At 40.9% G+C, this 26419-nt stretch overlaps 1 protein-coding gene across 1 annotated transcript in view; it reads right to left on the bottom strand.

Annotated features, from left to right (window-relative positions):
- UGT3A2 (UDP glycosyltransferase family 3 member A2) overlaps positions 1–24266 on the bottom strand; it is a 33499-nt gene extending 9233 nt beyond the window's left edge. Inside the window, exons 1-4 of the mRNA XM_061129959.1 lie at positions 24032–24266; positions 19898–19999; positions 11584–11698; positions 6991–7522 (exon numbers count right to left, since the gene is read on the bottom strand). Of these exons, the coding sequence (XP_060985942.1) occupies positions 6991–7522; positions 11584–11698; positions 19898–19999; positions 24032–24044 (762 nt within the window). The 5' untranslated portion in view covers positions 24045–24266. The remainder of the gene's footprint in view (positions 1–6990; positions 7523–11583; positions 11699–19897; positions 20000–24031) is intronic.
- Between the last annotated feature and the right edge of the window lie 2153 nt (positions 24267–26419).

Raw genomic sequence — 26419 nt, 5'->3', positions numbered from 1 at the left:
GCGTAGATCTGTCTCTCTCCTCTTGAGTCCCCTTTTTCTCCTCCTGCTCATCTCTATCTCCCTCCTCCCTCTCCTCTTCTTCATGTAACTCTGTGAACCTCTCTGGCTGTCAGTAACAGAGGAGAATCTTTTCGCCATTAACCTAGAAGTTTTCTTATCAGTGCTGTATAGTTGGAGGAGTCCTGAGACTACAGGAAGAATAAAACTGAAATCCAGAGGCAGGAGACTTAAGCCCAAAACCTGAGAACACCAGAAAACTCCTGACTACAAGGAACTTTAAGTAATAAGTGACTGTCCAAAAGCCTCCATACCTACACTGAAACCAACCACCACACAAGAGCCAATAAGTTTTAGAACAAGACATACCACGCAAATTCTCCAGCAACGCAGGAACATAGCTCTGAACATCAACATACAGGCTGCCCAAGGTCACACCTAACACATAGACCCATCTCAAAACTCATTACTGGGCACTCCATTGCTCTCCAAAGAGAAGAAATCAAGTTCCACGCACCAGAACACTGAGGCAAGCTTCCCTAACAGGGAAATCTCGTCAAGCCAATCGTCTAACCCCACCCACTGGGTTAATCCTCCACAACAAAAAGGAACCACAGACCTCCAGAATACAGAAAGCCCACTCCAGATACAGCAATCTAAACAAGATGAAAAGGCAAAGAAATACCCAACAGGTAAAGGAACATGAAAAATGCCCACCAAGTCAAACAAAAGAGGAGGAGATAGGGAATCTACCTGAAAAAGAATTTAGAATAATGATAATAAAAATGATCCAAAATCTTGAAAACAAAATGGAATTACAGATAAATAGCCTGGAAACAAAGATTGAAAAGATTCAAGAACTGTTTAATAAAGACCTAGAAGAAATAAAAAAGAGTCAATTACAAATGAATAATGCAATGAATGAGATCAAAAACACTTTGGAGGGAACCAAGAGTAGAATAACGGAGGCAGAAGATAGGATAAGTGAGGTAGAAGATAAAATGGTGGAAATAAATGAAGCAGAGAGGAAAAAAGAAAAAAGGATCAAAAGAAATGAAGACAACCTCAGGGACCTCTGGGACACTGTGAAACGCCCCAACATTCGAATCATAGGAGTTCCAGAAGAAGAAGACAAAAAGAAAGGCCATGAGAAAATACTCGAGGAGATAATAGCTGAAAACTTCCCTAAAATGGGGAAGGAAATAGCCACCCAAATCCAAGAAACCCAGAGAGTCCCAAACAGGATAAACCCAAGGCGAAACACCCCAAGACACATATTAATCAAATTAACAAAGATCAAACACAAAGAACAAATATTAAAAGCAGCAAGGGAAAAACAACAAATAACACACAAAGGGATTCCCATAAGGATAACAGCTGATCTATCAATAGAAACCCTCCAGGCCAGAAGGGAATGGCAGGACGTACTGAAAGTAATGAAAGAGAATAACCTACAACCTAGATTACTGTATCCAGCAAGGATCTCATTCAGATATGAAGGAGAATTCAAAAGCTTTACAGATAAGCAAAAGCTGAGAGAATTCAGCACCACCAAACCAGCTCTTCAACAAATGCTAAAGGATCTTCTCTAGACAGGAAATGCAGAAAGGTTGTATAAACGTGAACCCAAAACAACAAAGTAAATGGCAACGGGACCACACCTATCAATAATTACCCTATATGTAAATGGGTTGAATGCCCCAACCAAAAGACAAAGATTGGCTGAATGGATACAAAAACAAGACCCCTATATATGCTGTCTACAAGAGACCCACCTCAAAACAAGAGACACATACAGACTAAAAGTGAAGGGCTGGAAAAAAATATTTCATGCAAACGGAGACCAAAAGAAAGCAGGAGTCGCAATACTCATATCAGATAAAATAGACTTTCAAATAAAGGAAGTGAAAAGAGACAAAGAAGGACACTACATAATGATCAAAGGATCAATCAAAAAAGAAGATATAACAATTATAAATATATATGCACCCAACATAGGAGCACCGCAATATGTACGGCAAACGCTAACGAGTATGAAAGAGGAAATTAATAGTAACACAATAATAGTGGGAGACTTTAATACCCCACTCACAACTATGGATAGATCAACTAAACAGAAAATTAACAAGGAAACACAAACCTTAAATGACACAATGGACCAGCTAGACCTAATTAATATCTATAGGACATTTCATCCCAAAACAATCAACTTCACCTTTTTCTCAAGTGCACACGGAACATTCTCCAGAATAGATCACATCCTGGGCCATAAATCTGGTCTTGGAAAATTCAAAAAAATTGAAATCATTCCAGTCATCTTTTCTGACCACAGTGCAGTAAGATTAGATCTCAAATACAGGGAAAAAATTGTTAAAACCTCAAACATATGGAGGCTAAATAACACGCTTCTGAATAACCAACAAATCATAGAAGAAATCAAAAAAGAAATCAAAATATGTGTAGAAATGAATGAAAATGAAAACACAACAACCCAAAACCTATGGGACACTGTAAAAGCAGTGCTAAGGGGAAGGTTCATAGCATTACAGGCTTACATCAAGAAACAGGAAAAAAACCAATTAAATAACCTAACTCTACACCTAAAGCAATTAGAGAAGGAAGAAATGAAGAACCCCAGAGTTAGCAGAAGGAAAGAAATCTTAAAAATCAGGGCAGAAATAAATGCAAAAGAAACTAAAGAGACCATAGCAAAAATCAACAAAGCTAAAAGCTGGTTTTTTGAAAAAATAAACAAAATTGACAAACCATTAGCAAGACTCATTAAGAAACAAAGAGAGAAGAACCAAATTAACAAAATTAGAAATGAAAATGGAGAGATCACAACAGACAACACTGAAATACAAAGGATCATAAGAGACTACTATCAGCAGCTCTATGCCAACAAAATGGACAACTTGGATGAAATGGACAAATTCTTAGAAAAGTATAACTTTCCAAAACTGAACCAGGAAGAAATCGAAGATCTTAACAGACCCATCACAAGCAAGGAAATCGAAACTGTCATCAAAAATCTTCCAGCAAACAAAAGCCCAGGACCAGATGGCTTCACAGCTGAATTCTACCAAAAATTTAGAGAAGAGCTAACACCTATCTTACTCAAACTCTTCCAGAAAATTGCAGAAGAAGGTAAGCTTCCAAACTCATTCTATGAGGCCACCATCACCCTAATTCCAAAACCAGACAAAGATGCCACAAAAAAAGAAAACTACAGGCCAATATCACTGATGAACATAGATGCAAAACTCCTTAACAAAATTCTAGCAAACAGAATCCAACAACATATTAAAAAAATCATACACCATGACCAAGTGGGCTTTATCCCAGGAATGCAAGGATTCTTTAATATCCGCAAATCAATCAATGTAATACACCACATTAACAAATTGAAAGATAAAAACCATATGATTATCTCAATAGATGCAGAGAAAGCCTTTGACAAAATTCAACACTCATTTATGATTAAAACTCTCCAAAAAGCAGGAATAGAAGGAACATACCTCAACATAATAAAAGCTATATATGACAAACCCACAGCAAGCATCACCCTCAATGGCGAAAAATTGAAGGCATTTCCCCTGAAATCAGGAACAAGACAAGGGTGCCCACTCTCACCACTACTATTCAACATAGTGTTGGAAGTTCTGGCCACAGCAATCAGAGCAGAAAAAGAAGTAAAAGGAATCCAGATAGGAAAAGAAGAAGTAAAACTCTCACTGTTTGCAGATGACATGATCCTCTACATAGAAAACCCTAAAGACTCTACCAGAAAATTACTAGAGCTAATCAATGAATATAGTAAATTTGCAGGATATAAAATTAACACACAGAAATCCCTTGCATTCCTATATACTAACAATGAAAAAACAGACAGAGAAATTAAGGAAACAATACCATTCACCATTGCAACAAAAAGAATAAAATACTTAGGAGTATATCTACCTAAAGAAACAAAGGACCTATACATAGAAAACTATAAAACACTGATGAAAGAAATCAAAGAGGACACAAACAGATGGAGAAACATACCGTGTTCATGGATTGGAAGAATTAATATTGTCAAAATGGCTATTCTACCCAAAGCAGTCTATAGATTCAATGCAATCCCTATCAAGCTACCAACGGTATTTTTCACAGAACTAGACCAAAGAATTTCACAATTTGTATGGAAATACAAAAAACCTCGAATAGCCAAAGTAATCTTGAGAAAGAAGAATGGAACTGGAGGAATCAACCTGCCTGACTTCAGACTCTACTACAAAGCCACAGTCATCAAGACAGTATGGTACTGGCACAAAGACAGAAATATAGATCAATGGAACAGAATAGAAAGCCCAGAGATAAACCCACGAACTTATGGACACCTTATCTTTGACAAAGGAGGCAAGGATATACAATGGAAAAAAGACAACCTCTTTAACAAGTGGTGCTGGGAAAACTGGTCAACCACTTGTAAAAGAATGAAACTAGAACACTTTCTAATACCATACACAAAAATAAACTCAAAATGGATTAAAGATCTAAATGTAAGACCAGAAACTATAAAACTCCTAGAGGAGAACATAGGAAAAACACTCTCCGACATAAATCACAGCAAGATCCTCTATGACTCACCTCCCAGAATATTGGAAATAAAAGCAAAACTAAACAAATGGGACCTAATGAAACTTAAAAGCTTTTGCACTACAAAGGAAACTATAAGTAAGGTGAAAAGACAGCCCTCAGATTGGGAGAAAATAATAGCAAATGAAGAAACAGACAAAGGATTAATCTCAAAAATATACAAGCAACTCCTGAAGCTCAATTCCAGAAAAATAAATGACCCAATCAAAACATGGGCCAAAGAACTAAACAGACATTTCTCCAAAGAAGACATACAGATGGCTAACAAACACATGAAAAGATGCTCAACATCACTCATTATTAGAGAAATGCAAATCAAAACCACAATGAGGTACCATTACACACCAGTCAGGATGGCTGCTATCCAAAAGTCTACAAGCAATAAATGCTGGAGAGGGTGTGGAGAAAAGGGAACCCTCTTACACTGTTGGTGGGAATGCAAACTAGTACAGCCGCTATGGAAAACAGTGTGGAGATTCCTTAAAAAACTGGACATAGAACTGCCATATGACCCAGCAATCCCACTTCTGGGCATACACACTGAGGAAACCAGATCTGAAAGAGACACGTGCACCCCAATGTTCATCGCAGCACTGTTTATAATAGCCAGGACATGGAAGCAACCTAGATGCCCATCAGCAGATGAATGGATAAGGAAGCTGTGGTACATATACACCATGGAATATTACTCAGCCATGAAAAAGAATTCATTTGAACCAGTCCTAATGAGATGGATGAAGCTGGAGCCCATTATACAGAGTGAAGTAAGCCAGAAAGATAAAGAACATTATAGCATACTGACACATGTATATGGAATTTAGAAGGGTGATGACGATGACCCTATGTGCAGAACAGAGAAAGAGACACAGAAATACAGAACAGACTTTTGAACTTTGTGGGAGAATGTGAGGGTGGGATATTTCAAAAGAACAGCATGTATATTATCTATGGTGAAACAGATCACCAGCCCAGGTGGGATGCACGAGACAAGTGCTCCGGCCTGGTGCACTGGGAAGACACAGAGGAATCGGGTGGAGAGGGAGGTGGGAGGGGGGATCGGGACTGGGAATACATGTAAATCCATGGCTGATTCATATCAATGTTATGACAAAACCCACTGGAAAAAAATATATATATAATAATAATAAAAATAAAAAAAAAGAAAAAAAAATATACAACACAAAGCTAGACAGTGAAAAATAAAAAAAATAAAAAAAAAAAAAAAGAATCCACCTTGCAATGCAGGGCACATGGGTTCAGTTCCTGGTCAGGGAACTAAGATTCCACATGCCACAGAACAACTAACCCACACTCTGCAACTACTGATCCCGAGTGCTTTGGAGCCTGTGTGCCACAAAGAAAGATCCCACATGATGCAGTGAAGATCCTACATGCTGCAACTAAGACCCGACTCAGCCAAATAAATAAACAAATATTCAAATTTTTATAAATTAAAAAAGAATTAAAATGGAGGTCATCATACCTCCTTCTAGGTGGCAAGAGATTATATAAGATAAATTCCATAAAATTGCAAGCCTGTGCTGTTAGATGACAAGCAACGCATTCATCTTAAAGAGCTAGTCACTCAGTCATGTCTGACTCTTTGTGATCCCATGGACTGTAGCCTGACAGGTTCTTCTGTCCATGGAATTTTCCAGGCAAGAATACTGGAGAGGGTTACCATTTCCTTCTCCAGAGATTGAACCTGGGCCTCCTGCATTGCAAGCGAATTCTTTACCATCTGGTCTTAACTCCCTTCCATTTTGAAAACTTCTCCAGCAGTGGTTCTGAGTCAATGCAGTCAAACTGATTGGGCAGCTTTTATAACTTACACTTCCCAGGCTTGACCCCACATCAATCAAATCAGGAGGTGTAGGCAGAGTTAGGGACCAGGGCGCTACTGTCTCAGGATGCTGGCGATAAAGCCTGCATTCTCAATATCAGCCCCACACACCACCCCCATAGTTGTTCTGTTTTGTGTTTCCTTGTGAGTAACTCATCTCCTTCATGATTCTTGCATGTGACAGATGCTCACTACATACTTACTGAAAATATGAGCATAGAAAATGAAAATGGAAACTTCAATTTACTAAAAGTCTTTTTCTACCAGCACCAGGACTAAGGTGAGGCAAGAGAAGACCTTGGATATAGTATTTAAGGAGGTCAATCTCAGGGTTGTATAAGTCTTAACTCTATACTTTCATGATACTGAAAGTGAGTCTTTCCTTTCAAAGGGTCCCCTGGAGCCTCACTTGCCTCACCTTATGCACTCCCAGGATCCCAGTGACAGGGTGGCCACCAACTCTGCACTGAGGACTTCTGCATGAATCTACACTCTTAGCATTTACTTACTTGTGGTACTGGTTTAACAGGTTTGGACATTAAACCTCCAATACACACAGTGTTGGGAAGCAGGGGCCGAGCGAAATCAAAGGCAAAATCGGAGTTAACAAACCACAGCTCTGCTTTTGTTAGAAGATGAGACAAAACTGGCCTAGAGTCGTCCGGGAAATGCTCCTTGATGGTGTCATCATACACAGACTGGATTTTCCACTGCTTCTTGAAGAACTCAAAAAACATCAGGAAATTCTTTACTCGGTCCCAGAAGTCCATCTGGTCAGTTAACAAGGAATAGAATACTGGCACATAAGACAGAGGACTTGGTAGTCCAAAGTCCACAGTGCCCAATAGGGAAGGGAGAACGGCCACAAATGGCTTCCCAAGCTTCTCAGCAACCAAGAAAGGACAGTAGTCAAACATTTCCACTATCACCAGGTCAAAGTTCTCATTCTTTAAAGAATTCATGATATCATTTCTCCTTAGCAAATGACTGCAGTGATGCCCTAGTAGTTCCATAATATTTAAAAAGTGTTCAAATCTGCATCTGCAAGAAAAATAAATAAATGATAAATATTTGTTGAAAGTGTTTATATCACAATACATAAAAGAACCTTGGTCCATCAACAGATGAATGGGTAAAGAAGGCATGGTATACATATACAGTGGAATATTACTCAGCTGTAAAAAGAATGAAATAATGTCATTTGCAGCTACATGTATGGAACTTGAGATTATCACAATAAATGAAGTAAGTCAGAGAGAGAAAGACAAATACCATATGACATAACTTATATATGGAATCTTAGAAAACAATGCAAATGAGCCTATTTATAAACCAGAAATAGACTCACAGACATAGAAAACAAACATTGTTACCAAAAGGGGAAGGAGGGAAGGGATAAACTGGGGATTTGGGATTAACATATACATACTCGCTTGCTCGCTAAGTCGCCTCAGTCATGTCTGACTCTGTGCAACCCTATGGACTGGACTGTAGCTCTTCTGTCCATGGGATTCTCCAGACAAGAATACTGGACTGGGTTGCCATTTCCTTCTCCCATATGCACACTACTATATATAAAATAGATAACCAACAAAGATCTACCATAGAGCACAGGGAACTATATTCAATATCTTGTAATAACTTATAATGGAAAATAATCTGAAAAAGAATACGTGTGTGTGTGTGTGTGTGTGTGTGTGTGCGCGTGCGCGCGCGCACGCGCGCACACACATGCGCGCATGCATGTTAAGTGATTTCAGTCATGTCTGAATCTTTGTGAACCTACGACTGTAGCTGGCTAGGCTCCCCTGTTCATGGACTTCTCCAGGCAAGAATACTGGAGTGGGTTGCCACATCCTCCTCCAGGGGAGCTTTCCCAACCCAGTGACTGAACCCAAATCTCCTGCAACTCCTGCATTACAGGCAAATTCTTTACCACTGAGCCACTGGGGAAACCTATAAATGTGTGTGTATATACATATATATACAGATATATAAGTGTGTGTGTATATATGAACTGAATCATTTTGCCGTGCACCTGAAACACTGTAAATGAACTATATTTCGGTTTTTAAAAAAGGATCTTGGGAATTCCCTGGTGGCCCAGTGGTTAAAAATCTGCCTTCCAGTGCAGGGGACTTGGGTTTGATCCCTGGTTAGGGAACTAAGAGCTCACATGCTGTGAGCAACGAAGCCTTCAGGCCACAGCTGGAGAAAAGCACTCACACTGCAACAAAGACCCAGTGCAGCCAAAATTTAAAAAGTTGAATTAAAAAATCTTGGGCTACCAAGAAAATATTCCAGGTGAGTAAGCCCACACCCAGCAGCAGCCAGCCTACTCCTCCACTGTCCATACACACGTGCCCTCAGTCAGTCCAGGCAGATGTTCTGCTCTTGAGAGTGTTCCCTTCCATCCCCTACTCCCTTTCTTCACTGCTACAAATCCCTAGCACTCTCCATGACAGTTTTCAGACAGTAATTCTCGAAGGCCTTGGGCATAGATGAATTATTTTAATGAAAAAGGAATTCCCATCATTGGGACTTCTGCTCTGGGAGGCTTCTTTGACCATAGCAGGCCTCACAGGTCTCTTTCTACTTGAATTCTGTGACACTCTCTTTCAGTTTTACTTACATACTGAACCTTTATGAGTGGTTTCTTTGTTTACTCAGCAAAACTGTGGGAACCACTTGATAACACAATCCCACAAATATTGACAATACAGACTATTTTTTAAAATCACTGTGTATTTGCATATGACAGATTTCCTCATCCAAGAGGTTATCGGATCATACTAGAACTCAAAATCTCAGTTAAAAATGAAAACTCTATCTTTCTATGTCCACAGTAAACAAAGGGGAAAAGTCTGGTTTTGAAGCACATGATTAGCCTTTCCAGTTCACTGCAGGCTAAGGGATCCAGAGAAGAAAAGCTTACTGACCTGTAATTCAGACATTGCCTATGGGGTTATCCCAGGAAGCTATCTTCTTGCCATGCTCTCCCACCACTGCCTAAATAGATTATGATTCTGTTTCCTCTTTGTACAATACAAAGGGAAGTAGGATATCCATCTGCACTCTGAGATACCAGAGGTAACAAGCGCAAGGCCTCGAGACATCAGAGGCTTCCTGACTGCATGGACGACCAGGAGAATTGGTACCTTGGCATAGTTATAACTGTCTGCCACTGCACCACTCTGCCTCAGATAGAGATTGCCCAGAGACTAAGAAGTCATTAGCAATATGCAGATCTCTGTCTGATCTTTAGGGTTAACTTCAAGTCACAACAATGGAAGTGATTGGCTCACATCATCTTCTACTGTGTATTTGTTAAGATATAACAAAGGAGTGATTACCAAAACTTTTGGATAACTTTAGTAATGTTCCAAAAATTCTTAGAATGTAATTCATTAGTCATAATTAAAATTAAAATAAAATAGGAAAAATATCAAGAATGCCTGGTTACTTATATCTGTCCTCAAAATATTAAAGTAGGGAGGAATTAGACAAAGAATATACTTAAAATGTATAACTAACACCACAAGATGATATAAACTAAGTATCAGTTGAGCAGATTAGATCAGACCTATCCCAGAGGGCTTCCCTGCTGGCTCAGACAGTGAAGAATCTGCCTGCAATGCGGGAGACCCAGGTTCAATCCCTTGGTCAGGAAAATCCCCTGGAGAAGGAGACGGCAACCCACTCCAGTATTCTTGCCTAGAAAATCCCATGGATGGAGCAACTTGGCGGGCTACAGTGCATGGGGTCGCAAAGAGCGGACACGATTGAGTGATTAACGCACATACCAGAGGGACCATGGTCATCCAGTCTGAGTGAGGAAAAGAGATTTTATGGAAATAGTCAGATTTGAGCAGTACCTTGATTAGTAAATAGATTTTCAAGAAGAAAAGAGGGGAAGAGTCCTCTGTAATTAACCAAGATAGGCATGGATTTCTATCTTTCCCCTTTAACATTGAGTAAGGAGCTATGTGTTCCTTTTCATGTCAGATGAAGCAAAAGGAGTCAGTTTCACATCTTATTTTGCACAAGGTTGACTGCTTTTTAAAAGGACTTTACATGGCCAGATGCTCAATTTCTAAAAAAGCACTGTTTAAGTCTTCTCCGTTAATAAAAACATATGAGGGAAAAATGAAAAAATAAATAAAAAGGTGTCTTTGATGTCCCTACCAACAGTGAGAGGTTGAGATACATATACTTCTGTGTTGGGGAAATTATAGACAAAGATTGTAAGTGAAGTATTGTAAGGAAATCCCAGAAGAAACTACCTACCTCCCACTTGGTACAGGAATGTGTGTGTGTGTGTGTGTTTGTGTGTATGTGTGTGTAATACCTTCATGCTTATAGTAGAAGAAAGGACAGAGCAAGGAAAAGTCTTGAGTGGCTGGAATGGGTGATGTACTGTGAAACACCTGTTTACCCAAAGATCAGTATCATTCATCCATATCTCTGTCCCTCTGTCCATCCATCCAACCATCCTTTATCACATCCTCACTCTAAGCATCTATCCATTCACTTATATTACCAAAATTGTGACTCTTTAAAAAGCAGGGGCATTACTTTGCCAACAAAGGTCCATCTAGTCAAAGTTATGGTTTTTCCAATAATCATGTATGGATGTGAGAGTTGGACTATAAAGAAAACTGAGCAACGAAGAATTGATGCTTTGAACTGTGGTGTTGGAGAAGACTCTTGAGAGTCCCTTGGACTGCAAGGAGATCCAACAAGTCCATCCTAAAGGAGATCAGTCCTGAATATTCATTGGAAGGACAGATGCTGAAGCTGAAACTCCAATACTTTGGCCACCTGATGCAACTTTGGCCACCTGATGCAACTTTGGCCACCTGACTCATTTGAGAAGACCCTGATGCCTGAAATGATTCAAGGTTGGGGGAGAAGGGGGTGACAGATGGTTGGATGGCATCACTGACTCCATGGAACATGAGGGTGAGCAAGCTGCAGGAGTTGGTGATGGACAGGGAAGCCTGGTGTATTGCAGTCCATGGGGTCACAAAGAGTCAGACACGACTGAGCAACTGAACTGAACTGAACTGTGACTCTTTCGTTTGAATAATTAAGAAAATTACCTGCCCACAAAAGTTTTCTCCATAAAGGAATGAAAAGACCTCTGAAATTCTTCATTACAGTCTTCAGGCAGAAACCAGTTAAAAACTTTGTATGATTTCTCCTCCTCTTTAAAATCTACAAAAACATCAATGGGTTAAACACATTAAATATGTCACACAACATGGATTAACATTAACATGATGATACCAACATTTGATTGTATCTTTTGAATTATTTTTATGACATTCAGTTGCTTTCTCATTCAATCTTGTATACTGAAAGTATTCCTTGAGGACCTTGCAACAATTCAGGAATGCTCTTCAGTTTAAAGTTATGGAAACTTCCATTTAAAGCTTTAAGTGAATGTATCGCTGTCTGTCTCATTTTACTGCTGAGAAAACAAAGTTAATTAGTTTAAGATAATGTGTCAAGGTTGGTTCCAGTGTCTCTGCTTGTTCTGTTTTAGAAAAATTCATCTTCATTATTTAAAGTGATATATCCAAATAGTTTTTTGATTCAGTATCAAGTACTGAATGACTTAATTAAAATAGTCTTCTTTACTAACTTGGTTTCTCCCCAATTACCCAAGTGTAATCAAAAGTCTGAGTTTGTTTCTGATCTTTGATGCTGGCGGACTTCGGTCCCTATCTCCGTTTCCTGGGCAAACTATTAAGAAAGGTGTATGCTCCCTCTCGTGGCCCTAAGTGGAAGTTTCAAACCATGCAAGTCAGGTCATTGAGGGGCAATCCTCACCACATACCACTCCCCCACTCACAATAAAAACTCAAGCTAATCATCCCTCCGTACACTGGACGGCCATTTTCCAGGTACTTGGGAACCTGTCCTGTTCTTTCAAAAAGGCCTCATTATTTGAGTAATAAATCTTTCGTACTCTATTAATGCTTGCATGCCTACTTCAGTCATGACATCTGACCAAATTGTAAGGACTGGGAACAGATAATGCACAGTCCCACACATTACAGCTTCCATACTCAGTGTTAGTTAAATGACTGACTCTATCCAAGGATCTACTGGGAAATCCTTAGCAGTTATAGATTTGGCTAATATGTTCTGCTCAGTACCTCTTTAAGCAGGCCCTCGCCTGCAGTTTGCCTCCTTGTGGCTCAGCTGGTAGAGAATCCACCTGCAATGCGGGAGACCTGAGTTCAGTCCCTGAGTCGGGAAGATTCCCTGGAGAAGGGAAAGGCTACCCACTTCAGTATTCTGGCCTAGAGAATTCCATGGACTGTATAGTCCATGGGGTCGCAAAGAGTCAGACACAACTAAGCAACTTTCACTTTCACTCACTTTCACTGGAAAAGGCATAATATAGCTCTGACTGGTTGCCAATTGATACTTCAACAGTTCTACCACCGGCCACAATCTTTGCTGGCAAAATATTAACCACATCCAACTTCCCCTAGGATCATAGGTATTACATTACATTATCCTCCTCCAAGGTGATTTGTTCCACACACTCCTTCAAGACAGAAACGTTCTCAAAGCAGCTCACATGAAGGGATGTGCCATCACTCCCACACAAAGCTTAAGACCCTGTGAAAATGAAAGTGTTTATTCACTCAATTGTGTCCAACTCTTTGCAACTCCATGGACTGTAGTCCACCAGACTCCTCTGTACATGGAATTCTCCAGGCAGGAATACTGGAGTGTGTTGCCATTCCCTTCTCCAGGGGATCTTCCTGACCTGGGGATCGAACCCAGGACTCCTGCATTACAGGCAGGCTCTTTACTGACTTTCCACCAGGGACACCCCCACCCCTACCCCATACCCAAGTTAAATTTCTCAGAAGGATTTGGTCAGTCTTAAAACTTCTCTATCACTTACATGGTAAAGAAACAACTAATGATACCACAATATTTCAACGGCTCCAACATCTTTTAGGTCTTTTAACATTCTGGAGACAACATATTTCTAATTTACATGTTTTACTTAAGTTCATGTGTGCTTGAAAATCAACCCACTTTGGATAGAGGCCCAAATAAGAAAAGCTCTAGGACTTCCCTGATGGTCTGGGGGCTAAGAATCCACCTGCCAATGCAGGGGACACAGGTTTGGTCCCTGGTCCAGGAAGATTCCACGTGCCACAGGGCAATTCAGCTGGTGCTACTGAAGCCTGTGTGCCCTAGAGCCAGTGCTCAGCAACAACAGAAGCCACCGAAATGAAAAGCCTGCACACAGCAATGAAGAACAGCTCCAGCTTGCTACAACTAGAGAAAGCCTATGTGCAGCTCTAGAATCCATCCAATAGCCACTGCAATTAGTGGCCCTCCAAGTTGGCTTTAGCAACCTAATCTTCTGCCTTCAGGAGGGATCTAACCTCCTATGATCACTGTAATAGCTTCCCAAGGCTTCTGTAAAATTTACTGTAAACATAGAGGCAATAAACAACATTTATTATCTTAAAGTATAGAAATCCAAAATGGGCCTTATTGGAGTAAAGGCAAGACATGAACAGGCTTGCATTCTTTCTGGCGGCTTAACTGGACAATCTTTTTCTTGCCTCTTCCAGCTCTCAGTGGCTGCTTGCATTCCCTGGCTCATAGCCTCCTTCCAATTGGCAATTATATCACTCTGACTTTTCCTTCCTCTATCACATTCTTTCTGTTACTCTCCTGTTATCTTCTTTCATTTAGAAGAACTCTAGTAATTATACTGACCCCACCTGGGTAGTCCAGGATAATATCCCCATCTCTAGACACTTATGTTAATCACATCTGCAAAGTCCCTTTACCATGTGAGGTAGCATATTCACTGGTTCCAAGAATTAGAACAGAGATACTTTTAGGGGGACACAGTCTGCCTATTATATTCTGCTCTCTGCACCTCAAAACTCAAGTATATCGCACAAAATGTATTCACCCCATCCCAACATTCCAAAAAGTCTTAAACTGTTACACCACCAATCCATAGTTCAAAATCTCATCTAAATATCATTAGCTTAAATGTCCCAAATTATAGCATCCAAATAATTTAATAATTATGGGTGAGAATCAGGGTATGATCCATCTAGAGGTGAAATTTCTATCTGTGGACCTATGAAATTAGGGAACATGTTTTCTGCTTCCAAGAAACAGTAATGGGACAGATATAAGACATGGGTTACTGATCTTTATTAATTTAGGTGCAACAATTTGGAAGGAAAACATCAGTCACTGGTCATAAGAAATTTTGACATCCAAGTGGGTAAATAATATTAGATTTCAAGAACTGGAAACAATTTTCTGTGATCTGAAACTCAGTCCTGTGAGATTGAAGTTCTAACTTCTAATTCTTCACCCTCATAATTCTCCTTTGCTCTCCATAAAATATCATGAGTTTGCAGCTGAATAGTTCATCAGCTTATTTCTTCCTCTATGGGAGTCCAAAGGTTTCATTTCATCTCATCCTTTTCCTGTCTCTTTCATCCCAAACTAGCCATGTTTCTTGTGGTATAAAAATCTCAAGTACATTATGGATCTCCTGGTTATATCATGGGAGTTACCTCCATTAGACAAAAGGCTGCTCCACAGATCTTTAAAAATATCCTCATCTCCATTTTTGGCTTCTGTCAATATGTCTGAGGGCCTCCTTGATGGCTTAGATGGTAAAGAATCTGCCTGCAATGTGGGAGACCTGGGTTCGATCCCTGGGTTGGGAAGATCCCCTGGAGGAGGGCATGGCAGCTCACTCTAGTATTCTTGCCTGGAGAATCCCCATGGACAGCGGAGCCTGGTGGGCTACAATCCATGGGGTCACAAAGAGCTGGACATGACTGAGTGACTAAGCATAGCACACAACATGTCTGAAGGGATCCATGAGTCCACGCCTCATCTTCAAGAAGCTGTCTGTGAGGATTTTAGAGGAGATCAAGATGGTGGAATAGGAGGACGCTGAGCTTACCTCCCACGTTGAACATATCAGTAAGTTACATCTACCAGTGGAGCAAGTTTCCCTGAAAGCAAAGAGAAGGCTGGCAGAAAGATTTCTGCAACCACGGCTGTGAGGGAAGACCGCATGGAGCCATGTAGGCAGGAAGGAGAACAATCAAGCCAAGACCCACTCCTCTAAACGGGGGACACAGAAGAGGAGTGGGATATCACAGTCCTGGAAATCTTCCATGGGGGTGAAGGGCTCCATTCACATATTGGGCAACCCAACCCTGGGGTCCAAAGCAGGAAGATGAATCCGCTTAGCTGGTTTGAAAACCAGTGGGAATTGTCAAAGGGTTGTAAGAGATCAAGAGTCATGAAAACCGAGCATACACACTTGCTCACTCCCAGGAACAAAGCAGAGGAAGCAGATGAGCAGAAAATGTGGCCATGCTTGGGGACCTGGCTGGTTTCCTGAAACCACCCCACTGTGCACCCTGGCCTGCAGTAGGTACCTGTTCCAAACCATCTTGCTCCACTGCCGTCCCCACTAGAATGGAGGCTGCTGTCGTCAAGTGGTACGGCAAGCAGAATGTCAAGCAGAACTTAGCAAGAACGAAGCCTCCTCAGACACAGCCCTGCATCTGAACAGAGCAAAATAGCCATTGCTGGCATGCAGGGAGGCAGTCCTCATTAGTAGATTTTTTTAAATCTGCATTTCCACTAACAGTCTATTCAAGGCAATCTAGGCTTTCTCTTTCATACTCCTCAATATTCTTTAGCCTCCATCAGTAACCCAATTGTGATTGCACACACTGATTGCAGCATGAGAATCCACACATGTGAGTATCAGGGATCTTTGCTTCTTTAGAGCCAGTGATGTTATTTTTTTCACTAAAGTTTTTAATAAATAAGAAAGATGGGTAAGTGTGTTCAAATTAGGAGTCAGTAAATGGTTCAAGTATTTCAATGCACTGAGGTGAGCACCAGGTCGGAAATAATAACATAATCGTGTATTTTCCTGATTTGCAGATACCTAGCCTAGCTCTACTAATGAAGTGAAGAATGAAAATGCTGTTTCAAAGCCTCAGAAATGCCCATGATTAGGGAATATTGAAAGAAATCCTACACACTTAAACCTGAAACCTAAGAATAAAACTGAATGGATCCATAAACTCCCTAAATTGTTTATAGACTTTAATGCACATATATTTATTAAAGGGGTAGAATGTAATTTCAGTAGTTTCCCAAAGTTTGTGCAAAACTTATTTTTTAATCTAAAATTTTTATTTAAATTAAATTAAAAAGAAATAAAATTAACAATGGAAAGGTCTTCTGCTTTTGTGATTACATGGACGGGCATTTAGGCTAACTGTAGTGAGGCTCTGTCTTAGACATCCCCTCCAACATCTCACCTAGATTCTTTAAACAGTTTTTACCACTTTGTTTTGATTTTATATCTCATACAAGTCATTCTCCATAAAGGAGTCAGGTAAATTTTCTAAAAATACGTATCTTAACTCTGTAGCTCCCAAGTGCTTCACAAGTTTGAAAGATCAAGGTCAAAAATATAAAACAAAATATATTTTGATTTAAATCAGTTTAAATTTTTAATTAGGTTAAATTATAATTTTTTAAATTAAGTATTAATACACTACACCTATTTCATCAGATCTGCTGTCAAAAAAAGGTGCAAAAGGATATGCATATAAAAGATGTTCACTGAAAAATATAGAACTTAATCTAGAAAGTGATTAAAGTGGATTTAGATAGGGACTCAGATATTTGTACACCAAAGTTCATGGCAGCATTATCCACATAGCCAAAAGGTAAAAACAATAGACATATCCAACAATAGATGAATAGACAAACAAAATATGGTATAGACATTCCGTGGAATGCTATTCAGTCTTAAAAAAGAAGAAAATACTGATACACACTCCAACATGAATGAACCTAAAAGACATGCTCAGTGAAATATACAAGAGACAAAAGGACAGTATTGCGTGATTTCACCCATATCAGGTATCTGGAATAGTCAAATTATCAGAGAAGTGAAGTAGATGTGTTTACCGGGGCTGGGGAAATGGATAATGAGCAGTTATTGTTAATTGGTACAGAGTTCTAGTTTGTGATGATAAACAAATTTTTGGAGGTGGATGGCAGAGACAGTTGCACAACCAGGAATGTACTGGTCACTAAATCTCACTAATGTCACTAAACTCTACGCAAAAATACTTACAGTGGTCAATTTCGTGTTCTGTATATTTATCACAATTAAAAAAAGAAATTTCAACAGAAAAAGAATTATTTTAATACAGTTTGAACAACTGCAAAGCCTGAAGTCACCTTCTAAGTTTTATCATTTCTCATTATTTTGTTCTTTAATGATTCCACTTAATACTGGATTTTATTTTTAAATCAAGTCCGAGCAATATTTTAGATTGAGCAATCCAGAGCTTAAAGTCCTAAATCCACCCAACACTGTTATTAACCTGTCATGTAACTGTGAGAGAACCATTGACGTTCTCAGAGTTACTGTTCCCTTTTCTGTTGACAGAGAGGAGTTGCTAAAATGTAGGAGCTCATTAGAGCTAAATTCTTTGGATTTAGGCCCTTTCTGTGTCAACATGCACAAATTCATGGGCAGTCACTGATTCTCAAGAAAACAAGATCACCATAACGGTAGAGTCTGATCTTAGCTGCATAAATAAGGAACCCCTTGAGAAAGCTTCCTTAAATTTCAGATAAGTCATCTATGCCATAGAAAAAGAAAAGTGATTTTTACTTATTAGAAATCTTAAGTGTCGGTAACACATCTATTCAACAGGTTTTCAAGCCAAGTTATAAAGTAGTATCAAAAAGCTTACAAACAATAAATGCTGGAGCGGGATCGAAGAAAAAGGAAACCTCTACACTGTTGGTGGGAATGCAAACTAGTACAGCCACTATGGAGAACAGTGTGGAGATTCCTTAAAAAACTGGAAATAGAACTGCCATATGACCCAGCATTCCACTGCTGGGCATACACACTGAGGAAACCAGAATTGAAAGAGACACGTGTACCCCAGTGTTCATTGCAGCACTATTTATAATAGCCAGGACGTGGAAGCAACCTAGATGTCCATCAGCAGACAAATGGATAAGGAAGCTATGGTACATATACACAATGGAATATTACTCAGCTATTAAAAAGAATACATTTGAATCAGTTCTAATGAGGTGGATGAAACTGGAGCCTGTTATACAGAGTGAAGTAAGCCAGAAAGAAAAACACCAATACAGTATACTAACGCATATATATGGAATTTAGAAAGATGGTTATGATGACCCTATATGTGAGACAGCAAAAGAGACACAGATGTAAAGAACAGTCTTTTGGACTCTGTGGGAGAGGGAGGGTGGGATGATTTGGGAGAATGGCATTGAAACATGTATATTATCATATATGAAATAGACTGCCAGTCCAGGTTCAATGCATGAGACAGGGTGCTCGGGGCTGGTGCACTGGGATGACCCTGCGGGATGGGATGGGGAGGGAGGTGGGGGGGGGGTTCAGGATGGGGAACATATGTATACCCATGGCTGATTCATGTGAACGTATGGCAAAAACCACCACAATATTGTAAAGTAATTAGCCTCCAATTAAAAAAAAAAAAGTAGTATTTACCAACATGGTCTGTGGGAATGTGTGGAGGGTTTGCTTGAGATGCAGAAGTCAGGTAAGGGAGGAGAAGGTTTCCTAGGTGGTGCTAGTGGTAAAGAATCTGCCTGTCAATGCAGGAGATAAAAGAGATGTGGGTTCAATCCCTGGATCAGAAAGATCCCATAGAGTAGGAAATAGCAACCCATTTCAGTATTCTTACCTGGAGGATCCCCTAGACAGAGGAGCCTGACAGGCTACAGTCCATGGGGTCACAGTCAGACATGACTGAAGTGACTTAACACAGGGAAGAGAACATAAGACCAGAGAACATGGAGTTTCATGCTCATGCTAAGTTGCTTCAGTCATATCTGACTCTGCGACCCCATGGACTGTACCCCGCCAGGCTCCTCTGACCATGGACTTTTCCAGGCAAGAATACTGGAGTGGTTTGCCACTTCCTACTCCAGGGGATCGTCCCAACCCAGGGATCAAACCCACAGCTCTTATATCTCCTGCATTGTCAGGCGGGTTCTTTACCATTGAGCCATCTGGGAAGCCCATACAGAGTCCTGGTGAACAGGGCCAAGAAGCTTTCCTATAGCTTACATAGACACACACACACACACACACACACACACACACACACACACACACGCGCACGCGCGCGCGCTTTTCCTTCTTTTAATCCAATTAGATTTAAAGAAACTATCTGAAAAGCCCTTCTATGCAAAAAGCATTAGTTTCTTTCCAAGAATATAGGAAATCAAGGATTGGTGGGGAAAATAATTTTTTTTTAAATAATTAATGGGGAAAGGTACCTGGTAGGAATAAATTTCCCCTTTGGAGAAGCATGGTGACATTATGACCATGATCTTGAAGAATCTGAGCAATCTGATTCATCAGTAGAAAATGGCTTCCACCTAAGAACAAAGCATAAGTTCATTTTTATGATGATGAGAGTAGAGATTCTACAATTGACGGGCTGATAAATCCAGGAGAGGAGAGGGAGGGAAGCAGAGAGCTGATGGGGAGTGGAGGAAAGGAGTGCCATCAGTCTCTCCATCTCATTCTGAGTATGTCCAACCTGCCCCCAACCCCTTCCCCCTCCGCCCCCACCCCCCAGAGCCTGCTAGCCCAGCTCCTTGACAAGTGGCAAACCTCCATTAAAGACTTCCTCCTGTGACTCTGGTCTCCATGTCAGTGTGATAAGCTTCTCAGTGCTTAGGTCCTAAGGAGTTCCTGATCCTAAGGTACACACTGCCTTTTAGCCAGGAGCGTAGGGAGACACCATATCCTGAAAAAATAACTGCACTGGTAGAAATTTTGGCACAGTGCCATGCATGTGAGTGTGAAGAGTTCCTAATGGACAATCCATCAGAGCTATTTCTGGAATTTTTCTCTTTGGAAATGTATGCTGGAATAGGAGCGAGAATTGTGGGAGCTTGAATGTGAGTCCAGGAAGTAACCACTGCAGCAGAGGGATGTGGAGCCATCAGTTAAGAGTCAAAGTGCTTGAGATTCAAATAAAATTAGCAGGAAGTTTCTCAGTGGAGGCCTAAATGTTTCACACCCATCAGGACTCAGGGGTGGACTTGTGGGATAACTGTGGGATGGCCTGCAGAATCTTACATGCATGAGAGACTGGAACACTATCCATCCAAGGATAGTCTTGGTATCCTAAGGAAAGAGAAGCTTAATCCCTGGGGGAGGTTCAAGCTCCATCACACTAAATTCTCTTAGAGCCTGCATCGACACAGGGAGGCTGCTTGAATCTAAGCAGTAGAGAAAGCCAGTCAGGAGAGGAGTTAGTGGCAAATGGCAAATGTTTGGAGACTGAGGTTAGAGACACATGGTGCTAGAAAAATAGTGTGTACCTATTTCTCAACTTTTTTTAAACACAAACTTGTACAGTCTGACATAACAGGAAATGAGAAGTACAGATCTCCCACACCACTTGCCCACGTGTTAATCCCTAGACCTGGGAGAAAGGGCAAGATGAAGGGCAATCACACATGCGTCTATTCATGGAGGGTCCTGGGGAGCCCCAGTGCGTTCTGGGCTTCCAGCCCCTCACAAACCACACTAGCCCGAGGCTAGGGAAGAATGTACTCTTAGCGGGGGTGAGAAAGCTGTCTTGCTTTCTCACAAACAACCAGTCAGAAAAAAGATTTCAAATAGAGACAGAGTGATTTTTAAAACTCCCCACTGAGAAATGAGTGACAGGGGAAGCTTGGAGAAGATGGTCTCAGGGATAGGAGCTCCTGAGTAAATATCTGGTATGTTCCATTAGGGGCTTCTGTTTGCCTTTGCAGTAGATGCCTCACTTTCCTGACCCTTAATTTCCTGCTCAGGAAAGCCTAGTGGGAACTCAATTAGATAACTTACGTTTCTTTCCAGCTCAAAGATTCTCAGTGATATGAGTGCCCACTGTGGGTTAAAATGAAGTCTTAGGGAAGCTCCATCTGTGATTACCCCTGTATCCTGATATATTCCTCTGGGCAAAACACTCCACTCTTCTAATTGTTGTAGTATCTTCCCTGCTCCACCCTGGCTCTCATGCAGCCTCAGAAAATTCTTAATATTACTGCTGCCCTCAGGGGCCCCTTTCTTTCCTCCCCTCCATATACCCTCCCCCCACACGCCCACCTCCCTGCAAACCACTAGTTAGCCATAGTCCTTACTTGCATCTGCTGTGTGCCCTCCAGATATTTAGTGAGAGCCTCTGAATATCCAGCTCACGCCCTGGAGGAGGCAGCCGGGGGCCTCCTGCACTGGGCTGGATCTCAAACTTCTAGTCCCAGCACCATGCCTGACCCACATGGATGGCTTCTACCTCTTCATCGGCCAGCGAGGGTAAAAAACCTGCCTCAGACGGGAAAAACACGCGACTCTCTCACCAAGGGCTCTTTGCCTGTCTCTGGATCTTCTTCGGTCAAGCACTTACCCACCAGGGACACAGTTAGGATTTTGGCAGCCTCTGAGAACAGGAGTCCAGGCAACAGAAATCCAAATAGAAGCAGCGCCTGCTGCCCTGCCATCCTGGATCCTGCAGAGGCTCCAGGGCCGAGCCCCGTGCCCCTGCACACACCGGGGTACACGCAGGCGGGGAAGGAAAGGCGCTGGCTGGGAGCTTGGTGAGAGGTGAGGTGTCCCGTGGTCTTCCTTTCTGTCACCTCTTGCTCTCCGGCCCCTCCTCCCTCTGTGAGAGAACCACTAGTCTGCCCTCACCCTCCCTAACCCTGGCCAGCAGAAGGAGTGGTCAGTGAGCTAATCCAGTGCTCTCCACATCATCTCCACCCTCCCTGCCAGGAAAACACTGAACCAGTAATGCTCGGGACGTTTAGAGAGCACATGGATGACAGCTCCACCTCCAAGTAACTTGGATCCACCTGTTTTATGGACCCTTCCCCCAAACTTTTGTTACCCCACCTAATGGCTCTAATTACTTCATACTGCCCATATCCAGGGCTTCCCTGATAGCTCAGTTGGCAAAAAAAAAAAAATCTGCCTGCAATGCAGGAGACCCCAGTTTGATTCCTGGGTTGGGAAGATCCGCTGGAGAAGGGATAGGCTACCCACTCCAGTATTTTTGGGCTTCCCGTGCGGCTCAGCTAGTAAAGAATCCAGTTGCAATGCAGGAGACCTGGGTTTGATCCCTGGGTTGGAACGATCCCCTGGAGAAGGGAAAAGCTACCCACTCCAGTATTCTGGCCTGGAGAATTCCATGGACTGTATAGTTCATGGGGTTGCAAAGAATCAAGCTCCATTTCCCCAGGTACCTGCTTAATATCTCTGCTAATGTAGCAAACTCAAGACTTGCTAAGTGTAAGTCCCTTCAGTTGTGTCCAACTCTTTATGACCCCGTGGACCACAGCCCACCAGGCTTCTCTGTCCATGGGATTCTCTCCAGGCAAGAATAGTTTGCCATTTCCTCCTCCACAGGATCTTCTCGACCCAAGGATTGAACCCAGGTCTCTTAGGTCTCCTGCACTGGCAGGAGGATTCTTTACCACTAGCACTGCCTGGGAAACTGAAGATATCCCCCATGCAAATCCCCAAGGGAACTTGACCTACCATTCCAGGACTATTGCTCTGATGGCCTCTTAAAAAGGTCATTGTTCCTGAACAGGTATCAGGGTCCTAACTCTGGAGTCCACATCTTTACTTGGGGGACTGAACCTCTAAAGCTGAGACTCTAATTCTGAATAAGCTTTATAAAAGAGGACTAGGGGTCTTTCCACAGTCTCCTGATGCATAAGCTGAGATCATCTTGTAATTTTGCTGCCTTATAACGTTAACCCTGGGAAGGACAGGGCCTGAAAACCCCAGAAGATATCGTTGATATTTTCTACCCTCAAAACAAGACTGGCTTCAATGCTGGTTTTTAGTGCAACTCTGAAACAGACAGAAAAGACCTCCAAATAAGGCCAAAACCAGAGAACTCCTAGAAGAAAACTAGGTGCTCCTTGACATAGTTCTGGGTGATGATTTGTTTTTGGATTTGACACCCAAAGCAAAGGCAACAAAAGCAAAAATAAATCTATCTAAACTTACAGTTTTTTGCATAGCAAGTGAAAGTGAAATTCGCTCAGTCGTGTCTGACTCTTTGTGACCCCATGGACTATACAGTTCATGGATTTCTCTAGGCCAGAATACTGGAGTGGGTAGCCTTTCCCTTCTCCAGGGGATCTTCCCAACTCAGGGATGGAACCCAGGTCTCCCACATTGCAGGCAGATTGTTTGCCAACTGAGCTATCAGGGAAGCCCTGCATAGCAAAGGTAATATCAACAAAATGAATTATTGTAACTCACCACAATAACAGAGTAAAAATGAAGTACCATATGATCTTTTCAATAGATGCAAAAAAAAATTTTGACAGAAATCATTACCCTTTTATTATAGAAATTCTCAGCATAACTAGGAATAGAAAAGAATTAAAAAAAATATTTACTTAGCTGCTCCATGTCTTAGTTGCAGCTCGCAGGATCCTTTGATCTTCCTTGCAGTCTGTCAGATCTAGTTCTCTGACCAGGGTTTGAATCCCGGGCCCCCTGCATTGGGAGCTTGGGGTCTTAACCACTGGACCAGCAAGGAAGTCCTGAAAGTAATTTCTTCAATGTGATAAAAGGCATGTATTTTTAAAAATCTTGGTCTCTAATCATACTTGATGATGACACATTGAACTCTTTCCATCTAAGATAAGAACAAAGTAGAAATGCCTGCTCTTATTATTTGTATTCGACAACATGGTAGAAACTCTAGCCAGTTCATTCATTCATAAATACATACATACATAAATAAAATAATCAGGAAGGAAGAAGAAAACTGATATCCATCAGAGACACCATTGTGTACATAGAAAATACTACTGAAGTGATAAAAATTCCCAGTAAAATAAGTCAACTTATCAAAATTGCAGGACTCAAGGTCAATATATAAAAATCAGTTGTATTTCTGTCTAATAGCAGAAACTATTGGAATTAAAATCTAAAAAAATCCAGAAACATTACATGCCTAAGATTAAATCTAGCAACAAATTGTCCATGACCTCTAAACTCTACAAAGGATTACTGAAATTAAAAGATATACAAAGTCACTGGCTCTGAAAGCTCAAAATTGTTAAGATCTCTATTCTCCCAGAAATTGATCTATAAATTCAACACTCACACACTCCCAGAAAGCTGTTTTGAAGCAAAAGAATTAATACTTATATATTTTTTAAAAAACCATATTCCCCTAAATCATATAGGTACAGACTTTAATTCAAGATGGATCATGGCCTAAATGTAAAAATCTAAAACCATAAAACTTAAGGAAAGAGAAAGCATAGGAGAATACCCTTATGACTTGGAGACAGCAAAAATTTCTTAAACAATTAAATTGATAAACCAGGGTCCATCAAACATAAATCCCTCTGTTCATCAAAAGACAAGTAAGAAAGCAAACAGGCTATCCATGGAAGATCTTTATTCCAAAACATATAAAGAACTTGTACAAAGCAATTAATAGATTAATAGTTTATTAATAAAAAAGACTTTAATTTTTTTGGCTCCAAAATCACTGCAGATGGTGACTACAGCCATGAAATTAAAAGACCCTTGCTCCTTGGAAGAAAAGTTATGACCAACCTAGACAGCATATTAAAAAGCAGAGACATTACTTTGCCAACAAAGGTCCATCTATCTAGTGAAAGCTTTGGTTTTTCCAGTAGTCATGTATGGTTGTGAGAGTTGGGACTATAAAGAAAGCTGAGAATTGATGCTTTTGAACTGTGGTGTTGTAGAAGACTCTTGAGAGTCCCCTGGACAGCAAGGAAATTGAACCAGTCCATTCTAAAAGAAATCAGTCCTGAATATTCATTGGAAGGACTGATGTTGAAGCTGAAACTCCCGATAGTTTGGCCACCTGATGTGAAGAACTGACTCATTTGAAAAGACCCTGATGCTGGGAAAGACTGAGGGCAGGAGGAGAAGGGGACAACAGAGGATGAGATGGTTGGATGGCATCACTGACTCAATGGACTTGAGTTTGAGTAAATTCTGGGAGTTGGTGATGGACAGGGAGGCCTGGTGTGCTGCAGTCCATGGGTTCGCAGAGTCAGACACGACAGAGCGACTGAACTGAACTGAACTGAATAAAAAGACAAACAACCTAACTAAAAATTGGGCTATTTTCTGTTTCTTGGTTTGTTTCTGTTTTATAAGGTAAGGGGGAAAGAAAGAGGTGGACCGACATGACCTTCTCTATGGTGGAGGTTTCTGGATCTGAATGTGTGGATCACTCCAAAAAAAAAAAAAAAAAAAAAGAGCAAAGATGAACAGACAGTTCAAAAAGGAAGATATAAAAACAGCTGTTAACACATAGAAAAATGTTTAACATCATTGGACATAAAGGAAATGAAAGTTGAAACTAGAGGTACCATTTCACCCTCACAAGAATGTTTAAAATGAAAAAGACTGACAACAGTAATGTTGACAAGGATGTACATACGGCCAAAGGTTGGAGAACTATTTAGCAATTTATTTAAATGATAAGCCCACATTTATTCATTTCCTTGTTTTTGTCTTTGCTACCATTCTTTCTGGTGTTTAGAGTGTTCTAGCTTTCTTCCTTCTGCCATTCTTCCCCTAATTTAAATAGTACCCATCATTTAATGCTCTTCCTGCTCTGGATGATCTTACCAGCTATGGCTGGTGTCTCTAATCTCTCTCTACTGGCTGAATACGGAAGCTCATTCATGATGCTGGGTATTACCTTCAATTCTATGCTAACTTTGTTCTCAAATGTACCTGTGTGTAGGACTTGATTCCTTGATGACAGACTCTCATAAACTCAAGTC

The sequence above is a fragment of the Dama dama genome, chromosome 25, assembly GCF_033118175.1.
Source record: "Dama dama isolate Ldn47 chromosome 25, ASM3311817v1, whole genome shotgun sequence".
Lineage (NCBI taxonomy): Eukaryota > Metazoa > Chordata > Mammalia > Artiodactyla > Cervidae > Dama > Dama dama.
Note: the sequence above shows the minus strand (reverse complement) of the source record. Positions and strands in the feature narration are given on the sequence as shown.